This window comes from Heterocephalus glaber, unplaced genomic scaffold, assembly GCF_053883595.1.
Source record: "Heterocephalus glaber isolate CG9 unplaced genomic scaffold, H.glaber_assembly_v1.0 deba00001497, whole genome shotgun sequence".
NCBI classification, from domain to species: Eukaryota; Metazoa; Chordata; class Mammalia; order Rodentia; family Bathyergidae; genus Heterocephalus; species Heterocephalus glaber.
The window spans coordinates 27716581-27742459 of NW_028258320.1; the positions used below are offsets into that span (position 1 = coordinate 27716581).

At 38.3% G+C, this 25879-nt stretch overlaps 1 protein-coding gene across 12 annotated transcripts in view; it reads left to right on the top strand.

Annotated features, from left to right (window-relative positions):
• The first annotated feature begins 615 nt into the window (after positions 1-615).
• Positions 616-25879, top strand: part of Fam13c (family with sequence similarity 13 member C) — a 124101-nt gene continuing 98837 nt past the window's right edge. For 7 of the 12 annotated variants that reach the window (XR_002387251.2, XR_002387250.2, XM_004858291.3 and 4 more), the window contains exons 1-3: positions 1190-1372; positions 7454-7510; positions 10911-11112. Coding sequence is in view for 10 of the 12 variants with exons in the window: in XM_004858291.3 (XP_004858348.1) it covers positions 1311-1372; positions 7454-7510; positions 10911-11112 (321 nt within the window). In the remaining 2 variants the exon portion in view is untranslated. Of the gene's footprint in view, positions 1373-7453; positions 7511-8112; positions 8241-10910; positions 11113-25879 lie in introns of all 12 variants that reach the window. The other 5 variants (XM_087184819.1, XM_013077206.3, XM_087184816.1 and 2 more) reach the window with 5 other exon arrangements.

The window sequence follows — 25879 nt, forward strand, 5'->3', positions numbered from 1 at the left end:
TAACCTTACCGTGTCCGGGACAGACTCAATAGTGAACAGCAAACTCAAACACAAATATGTTTTGTAGAGAATTAGCCCTCGGGTGGGCCTGTTAAACAATGTCTCACCGTGACTCTGAGAGTGAGGCTCCTTCCTCTTATTTCTAAGTTTGGGGTAATTTTTAAAATTATCTGAAAATATATTTTAAAAAATATGTTTCTACTTGTCGTTATGATAACTTAACCCAACGGTTTACATCGTTTAGATGGGGGGGGCACTATCTCAGCTGCTTCTGGCAGTGGAAAGATTAAAATGGGGGTGGGGATTTTATTTCAAAATTCAAATAAGCATCTTTCATGCCGTATCAAAGTCAACATGGAAGGAGAAATGAACAATGGAAAGAAAGCAGGACACATATCCCAGGGGAATGAAGCAAGAGGGGGCTGGCAGTCTGCCCTTCCCCCAATCCGACCGCCTCTCTTCACGGGGCCAGCGTTCGGTGGGCCTGCCTTCTCCACCCTTTGTAAAGGTGCTGGGGAGGAGCTCAGGCGGGCTGTCCAGGCCAGAGCAAGCTCCACCCCTCGGGGTGCCCTAGCCACGAGCTACTGCCTGGAATAAATTCTCCACTCGCCCCGCGTGGGCTCATTCACAGCTCTGTCGTCCGGGGCTGGGAGCTTCCTCTTTGGGACTGAAATAACAGAGCACTGACAGATCGGGTGTGATACAACGATCCCTCCTTCGGAGGCTCTTCTTTTTCTTAGGCAATAAAAAACAACGCAAGATTAAAAAAAATTAAAAAGACATATACCAGCAGCAGTGCGTCTCTGCCCCTTCCCGTTCCCTGCCGGCCTTTCTGAACGAAGGATGAACCTCTGCCAGCCTCCATCCCTGGGGCGGGGTGGGGGCAAGCTGGGGAGGTAGCTCAGGAAAATTGGTAGACGTCTGGAAGAAAGCAAGTCTCCAGGGCATTTTGGCACCCAGGCAGGAGTGGCGAGCTTGCCGGCGGCTAGTGCAGCTAGAGGTGAATCGGAGGCGGGGCGCCAGGGCTGCAGGCCGGGGTCTGCAGGTGCCTCTCGCCGGCTCCCAGTCCGGGCCGCGCGCGCCCCGCCCTGCTCCGTCCCCGCAGCCGCGCCGGCCGCGGGGCTTTGTGGTTCGCCGGTGCGGCTGGGCCCCTGCTGGGGGTGTCGTTACGAGCATGTGCAGACAGCAGCCCAAGGTAGAGCGAGCGTGCCGGGCCAGCCCCGAGACTCGCCTTGCAATGCCATGTTTGTGTGTGCGCTCTAACTCCCGGAGAGCAATCAGGGAGACGGCTTCCCGGCCGCAGCTGGCTGATGTTTTCTTGTTTCTGTTTCAGCCTTCAGGATAATTCCTTCAGCAGCACCGCTGTAACAGAGTAAGTGATTCTTGCCATTAAAATGAGACTTGCATGCCTTTCTCTGGAAGCAACTATCATGAAGGTATCCACTGTCCCTAGCCCCTCTTCGTATTAGATGTATTGTCTCCCGAAATCTGGGCCAGCGAGGACCGAGGAGAGGCGTGTTGACTGATGAGGTCCAGAAATCTTTACAGGATGAAATCAACCTTTTTAGCAGCCGGGCAGATATATTAAAACCAGCTGATGGCTTCCAAGAGCTCCATGCTCTAAGATATGTGTTTTTGAAGCTCAGACTAAAAAACAAAAAAACCTATCTGACATGTTAGGAAGGGAGCTTGGTTGTATTTTGCCAACATTAGTGTCAGTTTTCATGGAGTGCACGGTGTATACATTTACCGCAAATAGACAGATGCAAATGACTTGAGTTTAATTTCAGTCTGTGATAAACAGGCTAAAGTTATCCTCACTCTCTGGTGTCTGCAGATTTTTAAGACACAGTGCAGTAAACTTTTCTTGCATGCCCTTTGTCATTTTTGTCTTCGAACATTAAAGATGCGACTGTAGGAGGAATGGATGACCTGGTCCTAGGTTAAAATTTATTGATTAGGGCAACTAACACCATTTCAACAGGAAAGAAGGAGTGTAATGTTTTACTCCAAGACCGGTGGGCACAGTATTCTTTTATTAGATGCTTATAGTTCCTTGTTTTAATTCTTGTCATCCCTTCCTTAATGTTTTCCCAATATTATAAATGTTAAAAATTAATAGCATCTTTTCTTAATACTACATGCAATGTGTATGTATGTGTACTAACTATAAATACTGTACGTCATCTTGCAATCTTCCTTTAGCTAAATTCATGATGTTAATTCTGGGAACCTTTGGTAGAAGTCACTTGGAAAAGCTTTTCAGAAAAAAAAGATGTGTGTAAAGTTGCCTACTCAACTACATTTAAAAAATATAGTGAGTTTGATACAGAAACCCCAACTTGAGAGCTCTTTGCTAAAGTTCCCTAAAAAACAAGTAAATGTGAAACAAGTATTATTTGAGTTTCAGGTTCCAACACTGTCACAATGAGTTGATGACAATAACTTGGAGGTGTAAACTTATACAGGGATAAGACAATGCTTCAGAGGCCCTCTGTTTCCTACATTCTTTTGTTTCTCTGTTTGGATTGGTAACTGTCTTAGTGTATATCTTTGAGCTCACTTAAGCTTTTTAATTAAAAATTAAAACAAACAAACAAACAAAAACACTTTAGAAGAAATACTCACTGGGACTTGCATCCTGTTAATGAGATTGCTAAATAACCTGTGCAGCAACTTTGCTTTTCTAATGCCTGACTGAAGAAGAGAGATCTGTGATCAAATCTGAAGGCCAAAGATGGGGCCTTGGCTTCCTGGTTCAGGTCCACAGGTCTCTCTCTCCTCCCTTGATGTGTTACCAAGAGCCAAGCACTTCCTGGGCCTGATTCTCAGGAGCCTGTGTGGCTATATCCCCAGAGTCAGTCATGGGGCGAGAAGCTTCACAATGGAGACACTTAGTTCCAGATTTCACATGGAATTTATGTATTTATTTTTTGTCAAGGTATTGTGGCTAAAAGCTGGGGAGAGTGTCGTACCTTGTCTTTGGACACTCCCCAAGGAGTTCTGATTGCATAAGATCGTGTTGTTACTTTCAGAGAAGTGACAGTGATTTATTTTAAAAGGCTCTGAGTGATAATTGGCATGCCATCTGGCAATATAAGAATCTAAGGAACATACTGAACACTTACTGAAAGCTTCATAGGTGTACCACACCACAGATTAGGTCATTCAACACTAGTCGCTGTCAAATGCAACATTTCACCTTCTGATCAATAGTAGGAACTGTGTCCCTTAGTTCTCTGGGTGTGACCCAAGGGTGCTGCCTTGAGGCCCCGATGCAGCAGATGTTCCATAAATGTCTGGGTGATGTCTTGGCCTACACTGACGAGGCACTTTCCTGTCTCATATGTTTTGAATCATGAAACGTTCCTCTTTCCTCTTTCTCCTGTTCCCACCCCATTCTTACCTCCTCCTACCCACACCCACTGAAATTCCACCTGGACATGATTTCTTTTGGATTAAGGGCCCTAGTAGGGACCCTTATTAAAATGGAAATTAAAAAATCCAGGAGGTAGACCTCAAGTTGTCATCAATATTTTTATATGGAATTTTTAACCAGATGTCCTAATCTGACAGTCCTGCTTGGTCACCTGGGAGTCTTATATGAGTCAAATGGAAGTAGAATTGAGAGGGATTGAAAGACAGGTTTCCTTCTCTACTTGGTGTTTCCAGGATTAGCACTGTGAGCTCTGGACAAATTCAGTCATTTAAAATTACTTTCAACATCACAGTGACTTTGGTCTTTTCTCATATACTTGTGGCATCTTTTCATCTATTATTTTTCCCATTTTCTGTATTGCCTGTCTAACTTGCTCTCTGAAATGAATTTTAACTAGTTATCATTCAAAGCATTCAAAGCATCAAAATGAATTGATCACTATCGATAGGGAAAGAGGCTCAGAGCTTTTGACAAATATACTCTTGGGCTTTATTGCAAGGGTAACCCAGAATGGCCTAGTACTGGTCTGGGATTTGGAAACTTTAAGGTCAGAGTTTTTTAGAAGCTTACCAGTTATGTGGATGGGCAATCTGGTTTAAAAATTTACAGTGCTAGGCTCCACCCTAAGAGAATTGTTGTAGGGACTGAGGTGGGATGATGTCAGAATTTGCTGTTTGAATCAGGTACAGCTAGTATGAATGTAGGTAGTTCTGGGACCTCACACTGAGACACTCCTCAGGAGGCTGTGCCTCTGCAAGTTTGTCTTCAGCGAACATGGCACTATAGGGCGAATGGAATCTAGCTCAACACAATTTTATTTAGCACCTAATCTGTGGCGTCTCTCTAATCAGAAAAGAGAACTTCTCACAAATGGACACTTCTTATTCTAAGAAGTAGAATTCTCTCTTGTGTGGGCCTTTGGGAATATATTCTAAAGAGGTTATTTGGCTTCTGCCTTATGCATTTAGTGTGGTGGAGCAGAAACAACACAGGCTGCATTGCTTTAGGCCTTGAAATCCAAAGGCAGTAATTTAGCCTCTAGCTGAAGGTAATTCCTACCTCACTGCACTGTCAGACTGCTTTAGGATAAGGTGAAAGGGCAAGTGAACTGTGAAGTACTATACACCTTTTCTTCTTTGTGGTAGACAGAGAGAGTGAAAGTCCAAACAGGAAAGAAACACCTTGAGAAATGATTGCAAAGGCAAATTTTCCATCCATTTTCTGGGCAATCATACATGAAGGACCCTAAAACTTAGGATCTGGTTGATGAGAACTACAAAGGAACTCATTTAATAGATGTTTTTCACTTTTTCACTATGAACAACCATGAGAAAAACATTGTATATTACAATCCAGTGCACATACACATAGGTAATTTAAATGAATTCCATGAAACAGCAATTAATCTTTGCTATGATGACAGTTTCTACTCTGTGTAACAGCATTAACAAAAAACATGCTGATAGCTCTGTGTAATCTCAAGATCCACTGACAGATCATACTGTACAATTTGGAAAACAATGCATTATATTATGCTTAGTTTTGAATATCTAAGATGGAAATTATGAAAGGCGTTGGTCTTTAAATTCCTGTGTAGGGCTATAATGATGCAGAAAGAGAACGCCATGCCTCGGGTAGTTGAACACTTAATCTAGTAATAGATTAAGTAATGAGTTAATCTAGTAATAGGGATTTCTGGGTATGGGTTCCCACCATGGACTCTGGTTTTATAACTGGACTAGTATTGTACATTTGCAGGACCTTCTGGGTCAAGGACAGAAAGGAGATGCTAATTGAGGGGAAGTAGATGGTACTTATCAAAATAACTGAAAATTCCACTGAACTAAAAGACCTTGTATGAGTGCAGCTTGTAAACCAGGAGGGAGGTCTAGTTCAATTGCTGAACCTTAGATCTTCGATTTGTGTTTTTTGACTTACAAATGAAATTGTCAATAGGTATTAAAATTGGATCTACCAATTTTATCCAGCCTCATGCTTCAGAAAACATCTGAAACTTTAGTTCTGGTGCTGAATTTCCATTTTTCATTGATGATATTTTGAGGAGAGAGATTAATAAATCAAACAAGAGAAAAATAAGTTAAGGCAAAATCCTCTACAATTAGTATTGTTGAGCACCAGGTTTGATTCTTAGGATGAACCCTAATTCCTCAGAAACAACATTTCTAGATTTCTAATTTTCATGGATTTTTCTAGTTTGCTATTGGAAAACATTATTCATATTACAAAGCCCAGATAATACTTTAGGCAAATGCCGCTAATGGTATATAACAACACAATACTTGTGAATTTAACTGTCATTTTCCATGAGATGGATAGAGTGGGTTAGTGGCAGTAAAACAAAACAAAACAAAACAAAACTAAAAACATGAGCAAGAAAATTTAGATCAGTCAGTTAAAAGAGCTCTTTGTTAAGTCAGCTGATTTTTTTTTTTAATTTCCAGAGAGAACAATATACTTCAGCAGGTAAAGAGAGTTAAGAGTCTGTAGGTAGCCTTTGTTTAACTCACTGTAAAAGCCATAATTTAAAAAGAGATTTTAAGGGAAGGGAAATGGAGCTTTCACCAAGACATTCTGTAGACTAATTATGCACCAGTGCTAGTAAAGAAAATTTTAAATTTTAAATTATTTAATATAGTATAAATACTATAGTGTGATTATGTTTGTTTATGTAGATTTTTGTATGTTTACTTTTGCTTACTTATTACCATGTGGATTTCTCAAATCAGGGTTCAGATTGTTTTAAATTTTATGTCCTTCAGAAGCAGTGTTACTCAAAGTGTGCGTACCTAAATTATAACTTGAGACAAGAAAACAACAAAAACAGGGAGTAAGCTTTTAATAACTTTAATAGGAATTTGACATTGCTATGACATTTTTATGAAATTATTTGCCCACAGTGGACTGGGGTCAGTCAGTCCTGAACCTCTAGAGAGTTTGAGCAGTATAGCGCCAACTATGCTAATTTAGTACCCGGGATACACTAAATAATAAATACTTGCTTAATTATTCAGGAACAGGACCCACTGAAGGAACAAAGTAAATATTTTAATTCAAGTATTTTTGAATCTTAACTCTGAAGTAGCACTGTGGTTGGCACTGTAGTGGTGTGTCTAGAAAAAATTATAGTTATTTTTACTCGTGGAATAAATAAGCATTTAAAAAGATCTCAGGAAAAAGATATCTGCAGAGGATTACACGGCACTGTGAGGCATGATATAGTTTGTTACCACAACCTCAGAATGAAATGTAAACATTTATGCATCAAAGTTAAAGTAGGATTGTGGCTCTGTGTGAACTTGGCTGGGAAGGTTCATGGAGCTGGTATAAACTGACCTGGGCAGTCGTGAAGGATGAGTAGGAATTGAGGATGGTTTGGGTAGAGCAAGGCAGGGATGGCTGAGAACAGAACAAAGGCTCCCTCCTACACTACAGTGACAGAATCGTCCTACTCCAGATTCTGCTAGGCACAGTAAAGCACTGGAGATTATTCAACATGAAAGAGTCAAGATTTTTTTCATATGGTTAGTTCAGAAGTTTTGTAGAAAGGAAACATGTCCTTTATATAAGCAAATGAAAAGACCAACAGGGTAAGCCAAATGGGGTCGGGGGTTGTTTGATACGACTCAATGCAGAGAAAATGCCAAGAAATATGTAATAGAATCTTTTTGAGCCAACAACAATCCACTCATCTTGGTGCTTGATGTCCTCATACTGTGATCATGTAGGTTCTTATTCGCCTAGATGATATCTGCTAAGCATTGAAGGCAAAATGGAGAGTCACGACTGGCTTTGAGCTTGTGAGCTCACATGCCATGCAAAAGTTGCTACCATTTCCTGGCAGTCATGTTGTGAAAAGAGCTGGTTTGGGAGAAAATAATGAAGATTGTTACATTTTTTTGGCCTACTATCCTAATCTTGAGATGATTCTAGGTTATTGCTGCTACTGCTGTAACAGGCAGTTGGATCTGACATGATTTCTTCCCCTCTCTGCAGGTGTGACGAAGATACAGTTTCTCTACATGAAGACCAGACTGATTGTTCTAGTCTTAGGTATGACCTCCCATTGGTTGGTTCTCACTTGTATTTATTTGTCAGAGACAGAAACCTTCTGGCTCTAGAGTTTCTGTTTTGAGTTGAAATTATTTGTTTTCATGTCTCATCTCTTCCACTGTATTTTCAGTTCTTGTGGGAAGCTTCGTCTCGTCCACTATCCTTAGCAGCCAGGACAGTGATTTATATATGTGGAATGTTCAAGACATGCCTATTAAATTGAAAATTATTCTGCTTATCTGTGTTCCCAGCATACACCCTAAAAAGGAGGTTCTAGATTATTCATAAACATGTTATTGAATGTCTGGAGTATTGGCCATCAAGGGGCTCATGATACAGTGAAAGACCTTTGCAATTAACCATTTATCTCACATTTACTTTGTTTCCAGCACTTCCATGTACTTTTTATTATTTAACCTAAATAACTGAAAGAAAGGAAATATTTTCCTTCTCCCTCTATAGATGGAAAATGAGGCTCTGAGAGATTATAGTGCATTCAAGACAATGTAGCGGTATTAGGCAAAATTTGTATTCAGATCTGTTTGACTCTACAGTTCAACTAGTGGCTAACAACATTTATTGGAGCCTATTTTGTGTACCAGAAACCAGTCAAGACTTGGAGCAGAGAAAGTCAAACCATCCTTTGCTCCCAAGAATTCAGTCTGCTAGAGGAGATAGACGAGAACGCAGATGAAGATGTCAGAGTGTGTACAGTGCTGTCATCCTAGAGGTAAACAAAGGGTTCATCTAGAAGCACCAAATAACTCAGAGAAGTTTGTGGGATACATGCCTGAAGAAAACTCCATGTGGCCCAAGACTCTTTTTTGGGTGAAAGTCTAACGCCCAGAAAAATATGATTCCATGAAGCAGCAGCTTACTGGCAACCTGACAGAAGGTGGAAGAGTTTGAGTTGAAGGACCAACAAAGAGTTGAGGAGAGTAGAAACCCTGAGGGCCAGGTATGGGGTGAGGAGGCAAAGGATGGTAAGAAATGAAACTCTAGAGATAAACAAAGACCAGTTTTCACAGGGTTTGTGTGCCTTACTAAAGAGTTTGGAATTTATCCTGGAGATATGGAGAATAATAAAAGGAACCCTCAGTTTTTTTTTTTTTTCTTTGCAAATAACCTTTTGGCTAAGGCTCTGCTTGAGACAATAGCCTTTATTCACTGGGTTGTGGCCCTGAGCCAGCTTTCAATGCAGGTGTTTCATAGACACCATATTATCTCTTCCAGGTAGGTGTTAAACTCACTTTATGGATAAGGATCACAGAGGTGGAATGATGTGGCCCAAGCTGCATGACTACAAAGTGGAAGCAGCTTTGGAACTCTTGATCTTTCTCAGTCATATCTTATTTCAGCAGATAGTGGCGTAAAGTATAGAATCTGTGCTTTTCTGTATGGGGATCCTAAGGAACCAATGAAATGTTAGAAATATATTTCCAAAGATGGCTTTTGGAATTGGATTGTACATTTGAGTATGAGGAAAAGGTGCTTTTTGGTCCAGTTCTTCTTTCCTTGTCTTCCCAGTCTGAGCTGAACACGATCATATCCATAGATTTTGATGACTTGGAAATATGATATAAAAACCAAGTTCAAGTATTATTTTGGGAATGAACTGATCAAAGGAGAGTCATTTTGGATGTGAAAAACTACTTTTTGTTCTCTTATTCTTGAGTGTTCAGGCATCCTACCTGAATGAGGAACATTTCGGTAACTTTCCTTTCTCTCATAGGAATACAGAGTGTGGTCCCATAGGAATACATGATGTAGTATATCCCACTATTTCTTAATGAAAGAAATGTACCTTAAGTGAACTAGTGTAGTTTCCACTTTATGGTTTGATATTAATAAGAAAAAAAATTTAATTGTAAATGATCACAAGGAAAGAATATCAACCAGTATCACTGGCATTGATTTTTTTTGTTACTAATAATGAATTATTATTATTATTATTATTATTTTATTTGCTGGGTCTGCCATTACTAAGAAGCACTAAAATTTTCTTGGGACTTAAGTTTAATTCTTTGACATAGTTTTATTTTTATCCCTTGCCTATTGTCCCTGTACCATGTTCAGATTATCTATTCTGATTTTTGCTTTATTTTTCCCCCCAGAGATTAATAGGAGTTTATCCCCCACTGATACCAGTCTAGTGAATTTAATCTTTTTATTTATCCAAAGGGGTTGTGAGTGGTGAATACAGAAATCTATCATTTGCTGGTCTTAGCTCTTGTCTTTATATATCTTTGAGCCTTAAGGAATTGCTTCCGGGTGACCTTGCTAAAGGTCTTTTATGGGTGCTCCTAGCAAGGAAGCATAAGGCAAAAATACCCGATAAAATGGCTACTCCTAATGAATTGCATGATCTATGCCTATCAGGGTTGATTCTATTGATTGTATAAGAAGAAGGTCCCATTAGTTATGTTCGTAGTGTTTGCTTGATTCTTAACAAAATGAAATAAAAATGTACCTAAACTTAAATGGGACAAGTGGCTTCAAATAGGAGTGTTACTATGTCAGTATTTTTGAAAAGACAGAAACTAGAAGGGACTGGGATATTGCATTGCATTTGATTTTTGAGTGAAAAATAAAATGCCATCCCAGAACTGAAAGTATTAAGGTCATACCAGCCTATTGTGTCTTCTTTGATGATTCCGCACAAGTAGAACCCAGATGCCAGGATCTTTGACTTTGCATTTAAGGTACTGGTCAGATGACCTAATAAGGTAAAATTAAGCTCTTGACTTGTATTTTATAAAGGTAACTTGTATCATATCTATATAGATCTTGTTAAATTTTTAAATGCCTCTGAAAGTTGTATAGAGATGATTAGGCACCAATATTAAACTAGAGATGCACCTGGTCCCCTGGGTCTGTGTGATCTGGCCCCTCTGTGGGCATTTTATTTAATCTCTGCACAGCCACAAAAAGCCTGCATCTACTCACAAAGATTGAAAGAGAAGATAACCTGATATAAAAAGTAAGATTCACATTTCTTAAATCCTTGTTCCTATAAAACTAAGTTTACACTAGAAATTTTGCTAAGTAATATAACTAATGCACACTAATAAAGTTTTTCTAAAAACTTCTAGCTATCCTAAAAAGAGAGCAGCAGTTAATATCGTAGACACTTCTTTTCCTACACAGGTTTTCAGTGGGCCCTTGACTTATGAACTTGTTGGGTTCCTGAAGGCAGGTTGTAACTCAAGTTGATTGTAAGTCAATACAGCTGAGATCTGGATATTTACCTGGGTGGGTACATGCTATAGATAGCAAGAGGCAGATGAATCTTCCATTAACCTAATTAAACCAAGTTGTTCGTATGTCAGGCTGGTCATAACTTGAGGGTCCACTGCATTCAATTTATGGTGCTGTGTAAACTGAGCCTTTCCTCTTGTAGAGATGAAAACAACAAAGAGAATTACCCGGACACTGGCGCTCGAGTAGAGGAGCACCAGCCCTCGTCGCATGAGGCGCAGCAGCATGTAGAGCAGACCTTGCTGCTGGACGGCTTGTTGCGACCCAGCATGGGCAATTTCAAGTCCCGGAAGCCCAAGTCCATCTTCAAAACTGAGAGCGGGAGGAGCCACGGAGAAAGTCAGGTATGGCTCCATGTCCTCGGGCCTCCGCCAAGATGAGAGCACAGGGCACGGTCCTGCAGTTTGAGCTCATTATTTTGTGAGAAGCACGCACGGTCAGCCTGAGACATGTGGATGCTCCTGTTGGTTAGAAATTGGGTGCTCTAGGCCAGCTAATACCTGGGCGCCCTTTCAAACGGGTATTCTTAAATACTGAGCTTTGATTGACAGAAGCAGCCTTGCTCTTTGAAGGGAGTGGGGGAGGAGAAGGATCTGACTGTCCTACTTTCATTCAGGACCTGTGGCTCTTACCCCACATTTGGGAGTATGCTCAGCAAAACCAGAAGACCCAGTGTGACACAGAACCAACACCTGAGTGCAGTATAGTACCCTCGAGTAAACACACAGGCGTGTACATGTGTTTACCTCTGCAAGGAGTAGTTGGTTCTTTGAGGTCAGGGAGTATTTAAGTGAATTGATGCAGCCAGCATCTTTCCAATCAAATTTTGATAATAAATTGACGTTTTATAAATTTAAATTTTTTTTATTAGTTATCTAGGAATGTAGCAAAGAATATGATTATTATAAAATCTAAAAGGCCCTCATATAATTTATGATGCTTTAAAGCAGATTAAATAAATATAATCTACTTTAATCTTACTAGGAAGTTAGTATTTCCAACACTGAGATTATACTTGTAAGTCATCTAACATAGATTTTAGAACATGAATGCTCCATAAACATTAGCTTTGCTTTTTTTTTTTAACATTTAGATGTTAATCTTAAAACTGAGAGGCTCTATGTGCAATAGGTTAATTATGTAATAACTTTTAAGTTCATTCCTACTTAGCAAATGGGCACCAAGTGGACTTCCTGTTACAATAACATTGGCTGGGGAGTTTATTTGATTTTGAAATTCTGTTATGTATGTTGTGATTATTATCACCATTCTTTTTTGTCCTTCTGACCTCTTATTTAGTCAGTTTATTTTGCACTGAGATTTGCATTTGTGAAGCTGTGTTGTGATTATGTTAAACTGTACATAGCTCTTATTGCAGAGAGGTGATTGTGAAATGCCTTTGGGTTATCATAAGCTTAAGACTCTTGTTACTAAATGTGATCTAACATCAGTCTGACTAGGTGAGTTGTGCGGGGAGCCACAGCTTTGCAAAGGGCCATCCCAAAGTCTGACTCATCTCCAACCTTTTGTCTCCTGTCAGGGGTCACTTGTGACACAGTGGGCTTCAGGCTGACCAGCCATTTCTCCTCAGAATACTCTTTCTTGTTGTCTTATAGTCTGGGCTCTCAGAAATTATACAGTTCTCATTTCTAATACTGTGGTAATGGGGCATATATTCGCAGCCTGATGCTTATATACAGCGAGATTAGAGCAGAGAGATATGTGTGCATAGCTTTACTCATAGTACATCCTGGAGTAAGAGTAAAATGCTCACTGGAATTTATGTGGCCCATTTTATCACATTAATGAGCTTCATTCTCAAATACAGCATTGTAGGCAAGATATTGGTTGCATAATGGATTTTCTCAGCTATACCTGGGTTAACAGGAAGGCAGATTATTATTGAACACACACAAATAACATTACCATGAAAAGAGTAAAGATAGGACATCTATTAACTGAACTCTGGGCTAGTGAGAGTCAGATAACATGTTTATGTATTTCAGTTCAATTTGTATGTGCAGTGTGTACTAAATTGTTATTTGATACAGATAGTTGAAATTGAAAGGACTTTTATCTTCAGAAGATAGAATATTAAAAGAATACACTAAACAAATAACTAGAATAAAATTTTCCTTATAGGACCGGTCAGTCCAATGTAATAGATTCTTTTTTTGTTGTTGTTGTTAAATTCTTTTATTGGTACATTGTAGGTATACAACACAATTACATTTCTCATTGGGAATTGCACCTTTACATGATGAATCTTGGTTCTTATTTTTTCCCCATTCCTAGCCCTCCCTTCACCCCCTCCACCCTTCCCTATTTACAAAGACTTTATTTCCATTTTTTCCATTTCTCATCATTTTTCCTTTCCCTTCTTTCCTTTCCCCTGCCCCTCTCACTACCCCTACCCCTTTGGACCTTTTCTTCTTATTTTGCATTATCAATTATTCATTCTAATCATTGGTACATTTTAGTTATACAATATAATGACATTCATCATTGGAAATTTGCACCTTTACATAGTCTCTCTTCGTTCTTATTTTTCACCCTTGCCCAGCCCTCCCTTCAACCCCTCCATTCCTCCCTATTTACAAAGATTTTGTTCCTATTTTTCCATTTTCTCATATTAATCCCATTCCCTTCTATCCTTTCCCCTAGCCCTCCCACTTCCTTCCCCTTTGCCCCTTTTCTTCCTATTTCACATTACCTATTATACATTTTAGTCCTTATTTACACTTTCAGTTTCTCACATGGGAGAAACTATTCGGTATTTATACATGCGTGTCCTATTTATTTCACTTAAGAGTATCGCCTCAATGTGCATTCACTTAGCTATAAAAATCTCTAATTTCTCATTTTTTATGGCTGAGTAGTACTCCATTTTATAAAAAAAACACATTTTCTTTATCCAGTCTCCAGTGGATGGGCATTTGGGCTGTTTCCAAGTTTTAGCTATCACAAACTGTGCTGCTATGAACATGGGTGCACATATATCACTGTGGTATGATTCTTTTAATTCTTTGGGGAAGATCCCCAGCAGTGGAATAGCGGGGTCAAATGGGACTTCCAGTGCTAGTTCTTTGAGGTATCTCCATACTGATTTCCACAGTGGCTGCACCAGTCTACACTCCCATCAGCAGTGGAGCAGGGTTCCTCTTTCCCCACAGCCCTGCCAGCATTTGTTATTGGTTGATTTCATGATAGCAGCCATTCTTTCTGGAGTGAGGTGGAATCTCAGCGTTGTTTTCATTTGCATCTCTCAAATGACCAGTGATGTTGAACATTTTTTCATGTATTTATTTGCTATTTCTACTTCTTTGTGTGAGAAATGTCTGTTCATTTCAGATGCCCATTTTCAGATTGGGTCTTTAAATTTGGGAGGTCTGATCTTTTGAAGTTCCTTATAGATTCGAGATAGTAGACCTTTGTCTGAGGAAAAGCAAGTGAAGATTTATCCCCACATTGTGGGTTGTCTCTTCACACTGCTGGTGGTTTCTCTTGCTGTGCAGAAGCCTTTTAATAAGAAGAGATCCCACTTGTTGATTGTTTGTGCTAGTTCACAAGCAACTGAGGTTTTGTTCATAAAATCTTTTCCTACACCTATGTCTTCAAGGGTTCTACCTAACCTCTGTTCCAACTGGTTAGGAGTTTCTATTTTAATATTTAGATCTTTAATCCATTTTGATTTTAGTTTAGTGTATGGCAAGAGATACAGGTCTAATTTTAATTTTTGGTGAGTTGAAACCCAATTTTTCCAGCTCCATTTATTAAAGAGGCTATCTTTCCTCCGGTGAGGGTGTTTGGCTCCTTTATCGAAGATGAAGTGGCTGAGTGTGTCTGGCATTGTTTCTGCATCTTCTAATCTGTTCCACTGGTCCTCAGGTGTGTTTCTTTGCCAGTACCATGCTGTTTTTATCACAGTAGCTTTGTAGTATCATTGCAGGTTGGGGATTGTGATACTCCATGACATGTCTCTATTACCTAGAATTGCTTTTGCTATTCTGGGTCTCTTCTTGTTCCAAATGAATTTTTGGATTGTTTTCTCAAGGTCCATGAAGTATGCTGTTGGGATCTCAATTGGAATTGCCCAATGTAATTGATTCTTGTTCCTACTTATCTTGGGTTAGTAGTATCATGAAGCCATCCATTTTCTCACTGAAGTTCAAATCTTTACTCAGCCTAGTGTTGTCATCAAATGCCTGAATCCAAGGGCTTGTGTTTTAAAAGTGCCAATTGTTTAAAGTATCTGTTTTTTGTTTTTTTAACTATGGAGCTCCTGAGATTCTTCATTGTCAAAGACACAAACCCTGCCCTAAAACTGAGTTAAACATCAAGCAAATATTGGAGGAAATCAAAACTATTAGATGACAAAAACTGAAGTGGCTATGATCACTTTACAACTGATAAATTTAAAATGTGAAAGGTCAGGTGAACATTTATGAGAATAATGCATAATATGTCATGCAAAATATGATAATGAAATCATGCCTCCCCAATTAGACCGAATGTCCTGAAGAATGATGACTAAGCCTATTTTGAAAGAGGTCAGGGACTACTATTTTTGATTTTATAAAAATAGATTAATATATTAATAGAATGATCATAAAAGATTATATCAAGAGAGAGAAGCTGAGCTGGTCCCAGCATCTGGAAGGAAGCTCCCCCGCGGCCATCCCATGCTACTAGGGCAGAGAAGATGAGCCAATCCCAGCACTCAGGAAGAAGCTCCCCCACCTCCATCCCACACTCCTGAGGCAGAGAAGGTGAGCCTGTCCCAGCACCCAGAAGGAAGCTCCCCTGCCACCATTCCAAGCTCCTAGAGAAGAGAAGTTGAGCCAATCCCAGTGCCCAGGAAGAGGCTCCCCTGCCTCCATTCCATGCTCCTAGGACAGAGAAGGTGAGCCAATCCCAGTGCACAGGAAGAGGCTCCTCCACCATCATCCCATGCTCCTAGGGCAGAGAAGGTGAGCCATGCAGGTGCCAGAAGCACCACCCCCTCCCACCATGGAAATGAGAAGACAAGCCTCAAAAACAGACTTCTGGATCACTACAGCAAACCCAAATGGAAATGAGATGGAACAATCTGATACTCAACCACCTGGACTCTCTGAACTGGCAACAAAAGAAGATCTGGGAAAACTGAAATCAGAAATAATTACTCAGATAACAGCAAAGATTGTGCTCAGAGTGCAAGATATGATTAATAAATCTAGAGAGGACACAGATAAAACAATAGAGGATCTGAGGAACATGATGGAATCCCAACATAGGAATCAAATGGAATCCATAAAACAGATGCAAACAGATTTCCAGGAGATTAAAAACTCCATTGAAAGTCTGCATAGCAGAATGAACCAATGTGAGGATAGAATTTCAGATATAGAAGATAAGATTGCAATTAGTGACCAGGAAAGAAAAATTGCTTTAAAATTGTAAGGGAACACGAGAAATCAATCCAGCAGCTGCTACATGATGCAAAGAAGAATAACATAAGACAGGTTGGAGTCAATGAAGAAACAGGAGAGAGTGCAGATGACATAAAAAAACTACTCACAGAAGTGATGGCAGAAAACTTCCCAAGGAGGGAAAAAGAACTTGACATATAGATAAGTGAGGCATATAGGACTCCAGCTAGCCTTGATCAAAAAAAAATCTACACATAGGCATATAATAGTTAGGATTCCAGAAATCCAACAGAAGAACAAAATTCTACAAGCAGTGAGAGAAAAGAAACAAATCACATACAAAGGAAAGCCCATCAGAATCACAGCAGATTTCTCAATGCAAACCCTCAAGGCAAGAAGAGATTGGAGTGATGTATTTCAAGCCCTAAAGGAAAACAGCCCCCAACCCAGATTAATGTACCCTTCAAACTATCTTTCAAAATTGATGGAGAAATAAGATACTTTCATGATAAAGAGCACCTCAGGAACTTCATGAATACCAAACCGGCACTCCAAAAAATTTTAGACAATATCCTAGGAACAGACAATGAGGATCACAACCCCAGGAAACCCAGCAGAATGAATCCACTGGGTGTGACAAATTAAATGCAAAGGGGGAGAATCCAACAACAACAAAAAGTCATGACAAGGCTTTTAAAACTTTTAACTTCATCTCCCTAATGAGTGTATAATTCAATCTTGTTATTGTACTGATTAGTATTTTTCTGATTCTAGAGTTGCACACCTTTCCTTGTGCTATACTGGCTATTTATCATCTTCTTATGTCTACTTTTTAATTGGGGTGTCTATTAATGAGCTATAAGAGATCTTTATATATTCTGGTCATAGGTTATATGCATTGTAAATATGGTCTGTTTAAGGACTACTTTTCATTTTAACGATGTCATTTAAAGTTCTAAATTTTGATGGAATCTCATTTGTCAATTTTTTTCTTTTATAGATCATGTTTTTTGTATCCTAGGTAGTTCTTGCCTACCCTGAATTCATAAATATTTTCCCTTATAATTTCTTCTTAAAGTTTTATACTTTTAGGCTTTCTTATTTAGGTTCATAGATCCCTTCAAGTTATTTTCATGTATGGAAATAAAGGGTTGAGGTTAATTTTTATATATGGATACCAGGTGTTCTAGTGCCGTTTGCTGAAAACACTATCTCTTCCTCAGCTCTTGAATTGAGTTTATATTCCATAAAATGCTAATGTTAAATAATCATTCAAAATTCAGTGGACCATATATGTGTGGTCCTGTTTCTAGATTCTCTGTTTTATTCCAATGATCTATATGTCTTTCCTTACACCAACACTGCCTTGATTACTGTAGCTTTAGAAGAAGTCTTAAAATTAGGTACTAAACGTCTTCCAACACTTTTTTTTTTAACATTTCTAGGTCCTTTGTATTCCTACATAACTTTTAAATTTTTATCTATGTTCATACTTTTTTCTTCTATTATCTTTATCCAGTTTTAGGATTAGCACAATGTTGATTTCCTAAAATGAGGGGAGAAGTGTTCCTTCTTTTTTCTGCTTTAATTGTTTGATATAATTTATTAGTTAAAATGTTTATGTGCCTGCTGTTGTCATATAGGTAGGTTTTCAAGCTAGGAATATACTTTCTTTAATAGGTGCTATTCAAATTTTATATTTCCTCCAGAGTTAGTTTCATTAATTTGTCTTCCAAGGTACTTCTTAGAAGTTGTCAAATTTATTTCAAAAAAGATTTTTGAAATATGCTTTCTATATCCTTTTAAATTCTGTAAAATCTGTGTTAATGTCTCCTAGATCTTGATATTGTAATTTAAAAAATGTATAATTGATATTGTGTAATAGGAAGAAAAGGTCTAAAGGGGCAGGGGAAGTGGGAAGGGTAGGGGAAAGGAAAAAAGAGAAAAGAAAAAATATGAGAAAAGGATAAAAATGAAAACAAAGTCTTTGCAAACAGGGAAGGGTGGAGGGGGTGAAGGGAGGGCAAGGGAAGGGGAAAAAAATAAGAACCAAGATACTCATGTAATGGTACAAGATCCCAATGATGAATGTAACTGTATTTTATACCTAAAATGTACCAATAAACTTAATGGGAAAAGAGATTATATCAAGAATGTCAAGTAAAATGATATATAAAGTCTGGAGTAGGTCATAGACATTTTTATAATCTATAGGCAATCTGTCTTCCTTTTAACTAGGATACAATGGGGAAAATTCATTACACAACCAACCTTTTCTCTACAATATTATACTAGAGACTGAAGTTTTACTTCTCACGTGTGTCTCTTATAACCAGTGGTTTTGACTATGCTGAATTCAAATGGACAAGTCAACATTTGAAATAAAAACTACAATTATCACTGATAACATGATAGTGTTGTCAAATATCAGACAAAGTTCCACAAGTACTTGGACAAATATAGAAGTTGATGGAACTATTTCATAAAGGTTTTGATCAGGGAATCAACGTTACATTGATTGGAGTTACCATGCAGTATGGTAGAGAGAATGGTTCTGTTTTACAAGGCTAGATTCAAATAAGGGGAATTGCAGCCATTAACTCTGTCTGATGCCTGTTGCCAGCATGGAAGACACTGAACTCTAAGTGGTTTGTTCTGGGATCATCATTCCTCAAAAGCACCTCTGAAGAAGCAGTTGGCACAACTTTTATGAATTTGAAAACAACCTTATTTGAAATGTTTGAAATGGAAGACCACCACTGTAGGTGTTGAGGTAGTGCCATTTCTGGGTTCATCTTTTGCAGAATTTATGTGCAGGACTCCAGAGTGGGTCTTCACTAGGATCTTAATCAAAGGATACAGAAGGGAGAAGGAACCAGATAGTAATCTTGAAAGTTTGGCTTGATGTCTTCTTCTAATCAACTCCAAATTCAGAATTATCACTTTCACTTCTGGTGGGTAACATTCAAATCTTACTTTGAGCAACTCTTTTGTAATCTTGGCCCTGACCACTTCTATGAGAAGGAACCATGAGTAGTAGGAGAATCTGAGATTTTATGTGCTGGTATGAATGACTAATTCTAGTTTTGAGCCCACTTTGATTTAAAAGGGAAAGGCTTTGGTTATATTTACTGATTGAACAGAAGACCAGAAGCCATGAAGACAATTCAAGAATGTCCTCTAAGAAAATAAAACATTTGGGATAAAGGGAATGTCTATTTGAATCAAAAGAATTTTGCTTTCTGCTTGTTTATCCCTTTCTTCCTTAGACCATGGGTTTTGGCAAAGAACAGCTTAAACAATGAACTGTCTCCTGAGAGGCCAGCTTTGAGGAAAGCTGTTACTAGAGTTCATTGCTGATATGTTGAAGTTTAAATAAGATGCATGAGTCCCTGCTAAGCATAATATCTTGATCCATTTAGAATCCAATAACAGTTTGCCCTTTTGTGTACTGTGTCATTATATAGCAAATACTCTTTCCAAGGAGAAGAACTGATTCAAGGCATGGATTATATTTCGCAGTATTTTGTGAAAAATTATAAATGAATTTGTACTGGTTGCCACACAAGTCATAATATTAATTCTTGACAGCCTGATTTGGAGATTAGGCTCAACTAACAAACACCTTACTATATTCAACCTCATAGCTATCCAGAAGATACTCATCTTTAGCTGTGGTAGACAGAGTCTCCTCACTACATGCCATCTGGTATCATGCACCATCCTTCTGTCTTCCCTGCTGGTGGCTATTTTAGCAGAATACAAAAAGTAGGAGGCAATAGAAAGAGCTTTTCTGAAGTGAGCTGTATACTGTCATCTTTCCTTTAATCCACTTCCTTGGGGAAGCCCAGCTGTTTGGTCTGGTGTACCTCAGCATCAGGTTTCTTCCACGTGGCTCCAATAGGTATGTTAAGAGGCAGGAAAGATATCCAGGTCTGATTGTAAAATTTTCATTTTTATCTTTCTGCAGAAATAAAACCCTCTCAACACTTTCAGGCAAAATTACCTATGAATTATTTCCTACATTTCTTTTTTAGAAGAGTATATTTTTTATTTCAGTAGACTTTAAATCAAAAGAAAGACAATAGTTAACTCTAGTCTATACCCCTGAAGGAACCAAGGCTCTGTTTCCAATTATGGATCTACTTTATGTGCATACTTTTTGCCTCCTGGAGTAAGTCAAGAGTATGAATGCACCATGATTCTAACAACTGGTCTTAGATAATTGTTTTGAACTTTAGTGATTAGTATCATATTACTTTTCATGGATAATTTCTCAGCTCCAGCATAGATGTTTACCTTCAATTTCTATTTAGGTATGTATTTTCTGAACAAAGTCAGGAAGCAAGTGGTTCTCTGGTTTGTTTCTGGAGTTTCTCTTCACTCTCTCAGGAAGGTGGAGGTTCAGGGGAACTGTGTTCTGAGAAATACAAGGTCTGTGAGAATGAGGCTAATGGAGTCCATCTTTGGCTTTACTAGTTTGTCATGGTCTGTCAGTTCTGATACTCATTATTGAACTAACAATCAACTCATTCTTAAATGATTGAGCTTATGAAGGAAGGGAAACTGGAATATCTATAAATTAACTTTGTCACTTTTTAAAAATATACAAATATATTCAGCTTACGTACTGACATGAAACACAGTTTTTTTGCTTGTGCATTAAATCTGAGAAATTTAAAAAAAAAAGGATGCTTAGATGGAATTTGCATTCAAAACATACCAAATTGGAGACTTTTAGGTTTAAAAACCAGAGAAATTTGAAAATGTGGCACTATAGTGGTGAGAGCTACTTTATCTAATTGATATTCCATCTATGAGGGAAGTTACAGAAGAATTCTCCTTTAAATAATGAATAAGGGCATTAGATAGGGATGTAGCTTGGTGGTAGTAGCATATGAGAGGTTCTGGATTTGATCCCCAGAATCTCTCTCTCTCTCTCTCTCTCTCTCTCTCTCTCTCTCTCTCTCTCTCTCACACACACACACACACACACACACACACACACACACACAAGTAGGAAAGTGAATGGGAAAATGTGATCTCTACTTACACTCTGCCTGGAATATTATTCAGAGATGCACATTGCTCCTTTATAGGATAACTTAAGATTATTTGTTTTCCTATTCCTATGCTGCTTTTGCATACATAAATAAATTCTGATTTTAAATAATTTTTTATTTTTCTTAGATAGTTCCAAAGACAGTTTCTAACATTACATACCCATATAAAGTCATCCCACAGTCAAGATCTACCAATACATGGAAGAAGAGGAACATCCATGGGGTGCTTTTATCTCTATTCCATTAGGTGGACTTGTGGCCTCTACTTTGGAGAACTTTCCTTTAATTTATCCCAGAGATACATAGTTGAGTAACAGTATAGTGATATGGCAAAATATATGGTCTATAGGTATAGATGGATGTGGGTTCAAATCCCTTTTCAGCCACTTCCTATATGACTTTAAGAATCTACTAACCAGCTCTTTACATGTCATTTTTCATTTTTATAAGGTACAGATGACAATTCTATTATCTTAAGAGGTTATTAAGGATTAAAAAGGGTAATAATATGCACTTGAACTGTCAGCAAATTTTAGGAGAGTGAAAGTAGTTTATAGAATGTTGTATTTTCGTTAGGCCAGATATACACTAAAACTTCATTAGTTACATGTCTCCTGAGTTGTGCTAAGCTGTGCTGTGCTACAATAACAAATAGCCCACAGCTTTGGTGATTTAAACCAACAAAAGAGCATTTTTTACACGTTTCATAGTCATCATTGGTCTCTAGGAGGTATCTGGTCACTATAGTCAATTAAGAAGCATGGCTAACAAAGCATTTTTAGTCTTGAATGTCCATGGTTTCTGAGTCAGAGAGAAAGGAGATCTGCATGGTCCTGAATCACTAGTTAGAAGCTCCAGACCTGAAACAATACATAGCCTTTCTATTCTCTACTAATTGGTCAGAGTCGGTCTTGTGCTTCCTCTATAACTCCAACCCCATAATACACTGGGCCAAGAAGTACAATCCCACGGTACGTCCTAAACGGGAGAATGAAATACTGGCCAACTAATGATTTCAATATTCTTTACCCATAATAGCAACAGCCTCAAGCAAGATGAAGTTAATTGGTCTTTTTCAGTTCTGGTCCTCCAAAATAATGAAGAATTATTGTTATTAATGTATGGACTAGAAGAAAAAGAACATTAATTAGGTTAATTGTCACAGAAGGATATACATGTTATATTATTGTTTTGAGTAGGAGCTGGAGTTTTATTCAAGCATCCCTTCAGTTAAACACCTGCTTACCCATAATAATGGGAAACAAAGAAGGTCTAGCATTGATTTCTTCCTAATTGCCAAATAAATCATGAGTGGATTAATTTTGCTGTTTTATTTAGGAATGATTGTAGCCTTACTCTTGCCAGAATATTATAGTAACTTTGGGTTATGTCAAGTAAACCTGGGGTGCTGTGATTTGGAGGCATTTTTAAATTTATTCCCAAAATACTTCCTATAAAAAGTGGATTTGACAATTTGAATATTGTCAGATGTAGGAGCTGGGTTTCTGCATACACATGCATATGCAAATTCACATCCTCATGTACATGGTGATATTTATCCAAGAGCAGAGTGTTCTCTAGGCAAAGAAAACAGCTTAGCAAAGACTTCCACAGCCTGCTTGGAAGTAAAGCTGTTTGGAAAGTGTGGATAGCAGAAACATCATGAACTGGCATTTTGAGTAACTAAAAATCTCCAATCTAAACGTTATCAAAAATGCTTAACTATCTCTTTGGTACTGAGACAACATACCTACTTCAAGGCTGCAGTTTTGAAATCCATATTTTGCAGGAGATGTAGTTACCAGATCTGAGAAGCCTAAATTTTAACTTCAAGTAAACAATGAATTTGTTTAGTAAGTAATTTATTTCAGTATACCCCTTGCAATATTTACAACATAGTTATTCTAAAAATATTATTCAGCATTTAACTGAAATTAAAATTTATCTTCGCATCCCATATTTTTTATTTTCTAGCTCTGTTGACCCTATCAGGAATGAATAACGTGAGCTTTTAACCAAACACACCTTCTCCAAGGCAGAAGTAACCAACTGTACCTCAATAGCCCGAGAATTTTTGTTTTCGTTTTTCTCCTATTTGTCAAGGTTAAAGGTGGTCTAGGAAGAGAAATCAGCACCTAAGTTGAAGAGGCTTATTGTAGCATTTATATTATCTTCAGTGTTCAAACAGCATGAAACATACTAGATAGAACTATTCACTTTCTTGGGATAATAAAGCCTTGAAAATTGGACACAAGCACTCAAGAATTTTGAAAATCTGCCCTCAGTTCATAGACCAGCTGTCCCATGTGATATGCTTGCCATGAGCATAGGCCACTATCAAGTCTTTAAGAAGGACTGACTTTTATGAGCCAGTTTGTGTGTTAAAATGATCAAAAGTGACACAGCTTCTGCCACAGATAGAAGGAATAATGATGCCATGTTTGGAGCACCAATGGTATTGAATGTAAGCAGCCAGCCAGAACACTGTGGCTTTGAAAGTGTCATACCATGCGTGTGTGCCTACGAGCCTACATGTGAGGACAGCTTAGCTGATTTTAAGCATTATGTTATTATGTAGATGCCTTCAGGCACAGGAAACTGGCAGTCTTTGATCACGATGGAACTTCACCTTCTCACCTAACAAAGCCAGGCTTGGTTTTGTTATGAATCTTTTTTTAGCTGAACCTTCCACAGCTCTATTGTTTAATAAGATGTAGTGACAATTACCGGGGTTCATACAGAAACAGAGATGCTCAGTGCTGCCTCTTTTGTTCTTTAACATGCTGAGCTACAGTGTTATGATTGCTTGGCTTGGAAATATTGTATGCCAGAGACATTTCCATTAGGAAAGGTCATTGCATTGTTAAATTTTTAGGCTTTTTAGCTGGAGCAAACATTAAATACCCAAAGGGAGACTGTTGAGGCTTAGAGCTAAATCAGTTTGGTGGTGTGGTAGGGGTTGCAGTTGGCTTTTAATGTGTTTTTCAGAAAACACTGGCTATTCTCAAGGTATTACCTACCAGAATTTAAAACACCAGGGGGAAAAAAATCACTGAATGCTGTGCTTGTGGTTCCACAGGCATTATTCCTTTCATCTTGTTCCTTCTGTCCACTTCTCCCCTCCTGTTGCTTACTGTCTTCTCAGCTCTATTGAAACTGATATTTGAGTTAGACAGCCTGTCTTCAGAAGACCTGGATATTTCTCTCCCTGAAAAACAAAAGCATTGATCAAAAGCTTAAATTAGTTGGATATTAAATATAAAACAGGCAAATATTAAAGATTAAGACTCATTTTAATGCTTTTTTTATTGGTTACCTATAACGACTTTGATAGTTATGATGTTTTCTACCTGATGTGAAACATCATGCTGGAAATGGGCTGAATTAAAGTCTACTCATTTTTACCTTGTGCTAAAAAATAGAATGGGAACCCAGAGATTGGTTCCTGGGGTGATGAAGTGTCTAGAGATATAAGTGTCTTGAGGCTTGAACCATCATTGGGCCATGTGCTGGGTAGAAATGCTGGCACTCTATTTTATCCAGTATGGCTTCCCTGTCTGTGAGTGAGCGGCTCTGGCAGAGTCCATCAAGAAGTAATCAGCTTAGTAAAGCAATTGGGACAGACTGCAAGTACATATCAGAATGAGGGGGCAGGTGGAATTTTTGCTGGGTGAGACAAAGCTTCTGATCTCTGGACACTGGAAACAAAATTTCAATTTGAAAAAATGAAATTTTTCAGACACTATTTTTAAAAAGAATTTTTAAATGAAATAACATGATAGCTCTAACAATTCTTTTGTGTAATTTTCCTTTCCTGTCATTGAAATTTTAATTATTTGATTAAAATCTTAGAAATAACACACCTAGAATTTAGTAGGGTATCTGGTCATGATGCTGTACCTCTTAATACATTTTGTTGTTGATGAAGGCACTTTTTTTTTTTTTTTGGTACCGGGGATCGAACTTGGGACTTCCCGCTTGCAAGGCAGGCGGTGGAACCACTGAGCTAAATCCCCGGCCCTGATGAAGGTACTTTTGAAGATGGTTTATTTTGGCATCCTCTTACTTGTGAACTAGCTAATAACTTTGCCTCAGAGACTTAATGTTGTGTTGGTTAGAAAGTTTTTTCATTGTAAACAGGACTGAAGAGCAACACATACACACAATCCTTTGTCTCCATATTTTGAAATGGATGGTTAGTCACTTGTTTCTAGCAATATCAAGGCCTACATTTTATTTTAAATACTGTCCATCTCAGATCCACTGTTCTTTTTCAAACTATCAGTTTTTATTAATAATCCCTTTCTGGGTAAAACCTTCTGTCTATTATACTTGGTTGACAAATCAGCTTTGATAGCATGATATTTTATCAGTGATAGTGGATTGATATCTGAAGGGTTTTCATGTCCACTCTTGTGAGTTGAGGGTACTGGGTTGAATAGCAGTCCTCCAAAATTCATGTCCACTTGGAACTTCAGAATTTGATCATACTTGAAAATAGGGTCTTTGCAGATATAGCTAATATAAGAAGTCAGAAGAGAAAAATTCTGAATTTAGGATGAACTTTGAAGCCAATAACTGGTGTCCTTTTAGGAAGATAAGTGGACACAGGAAGACACATGGGTAAGAAATGAACA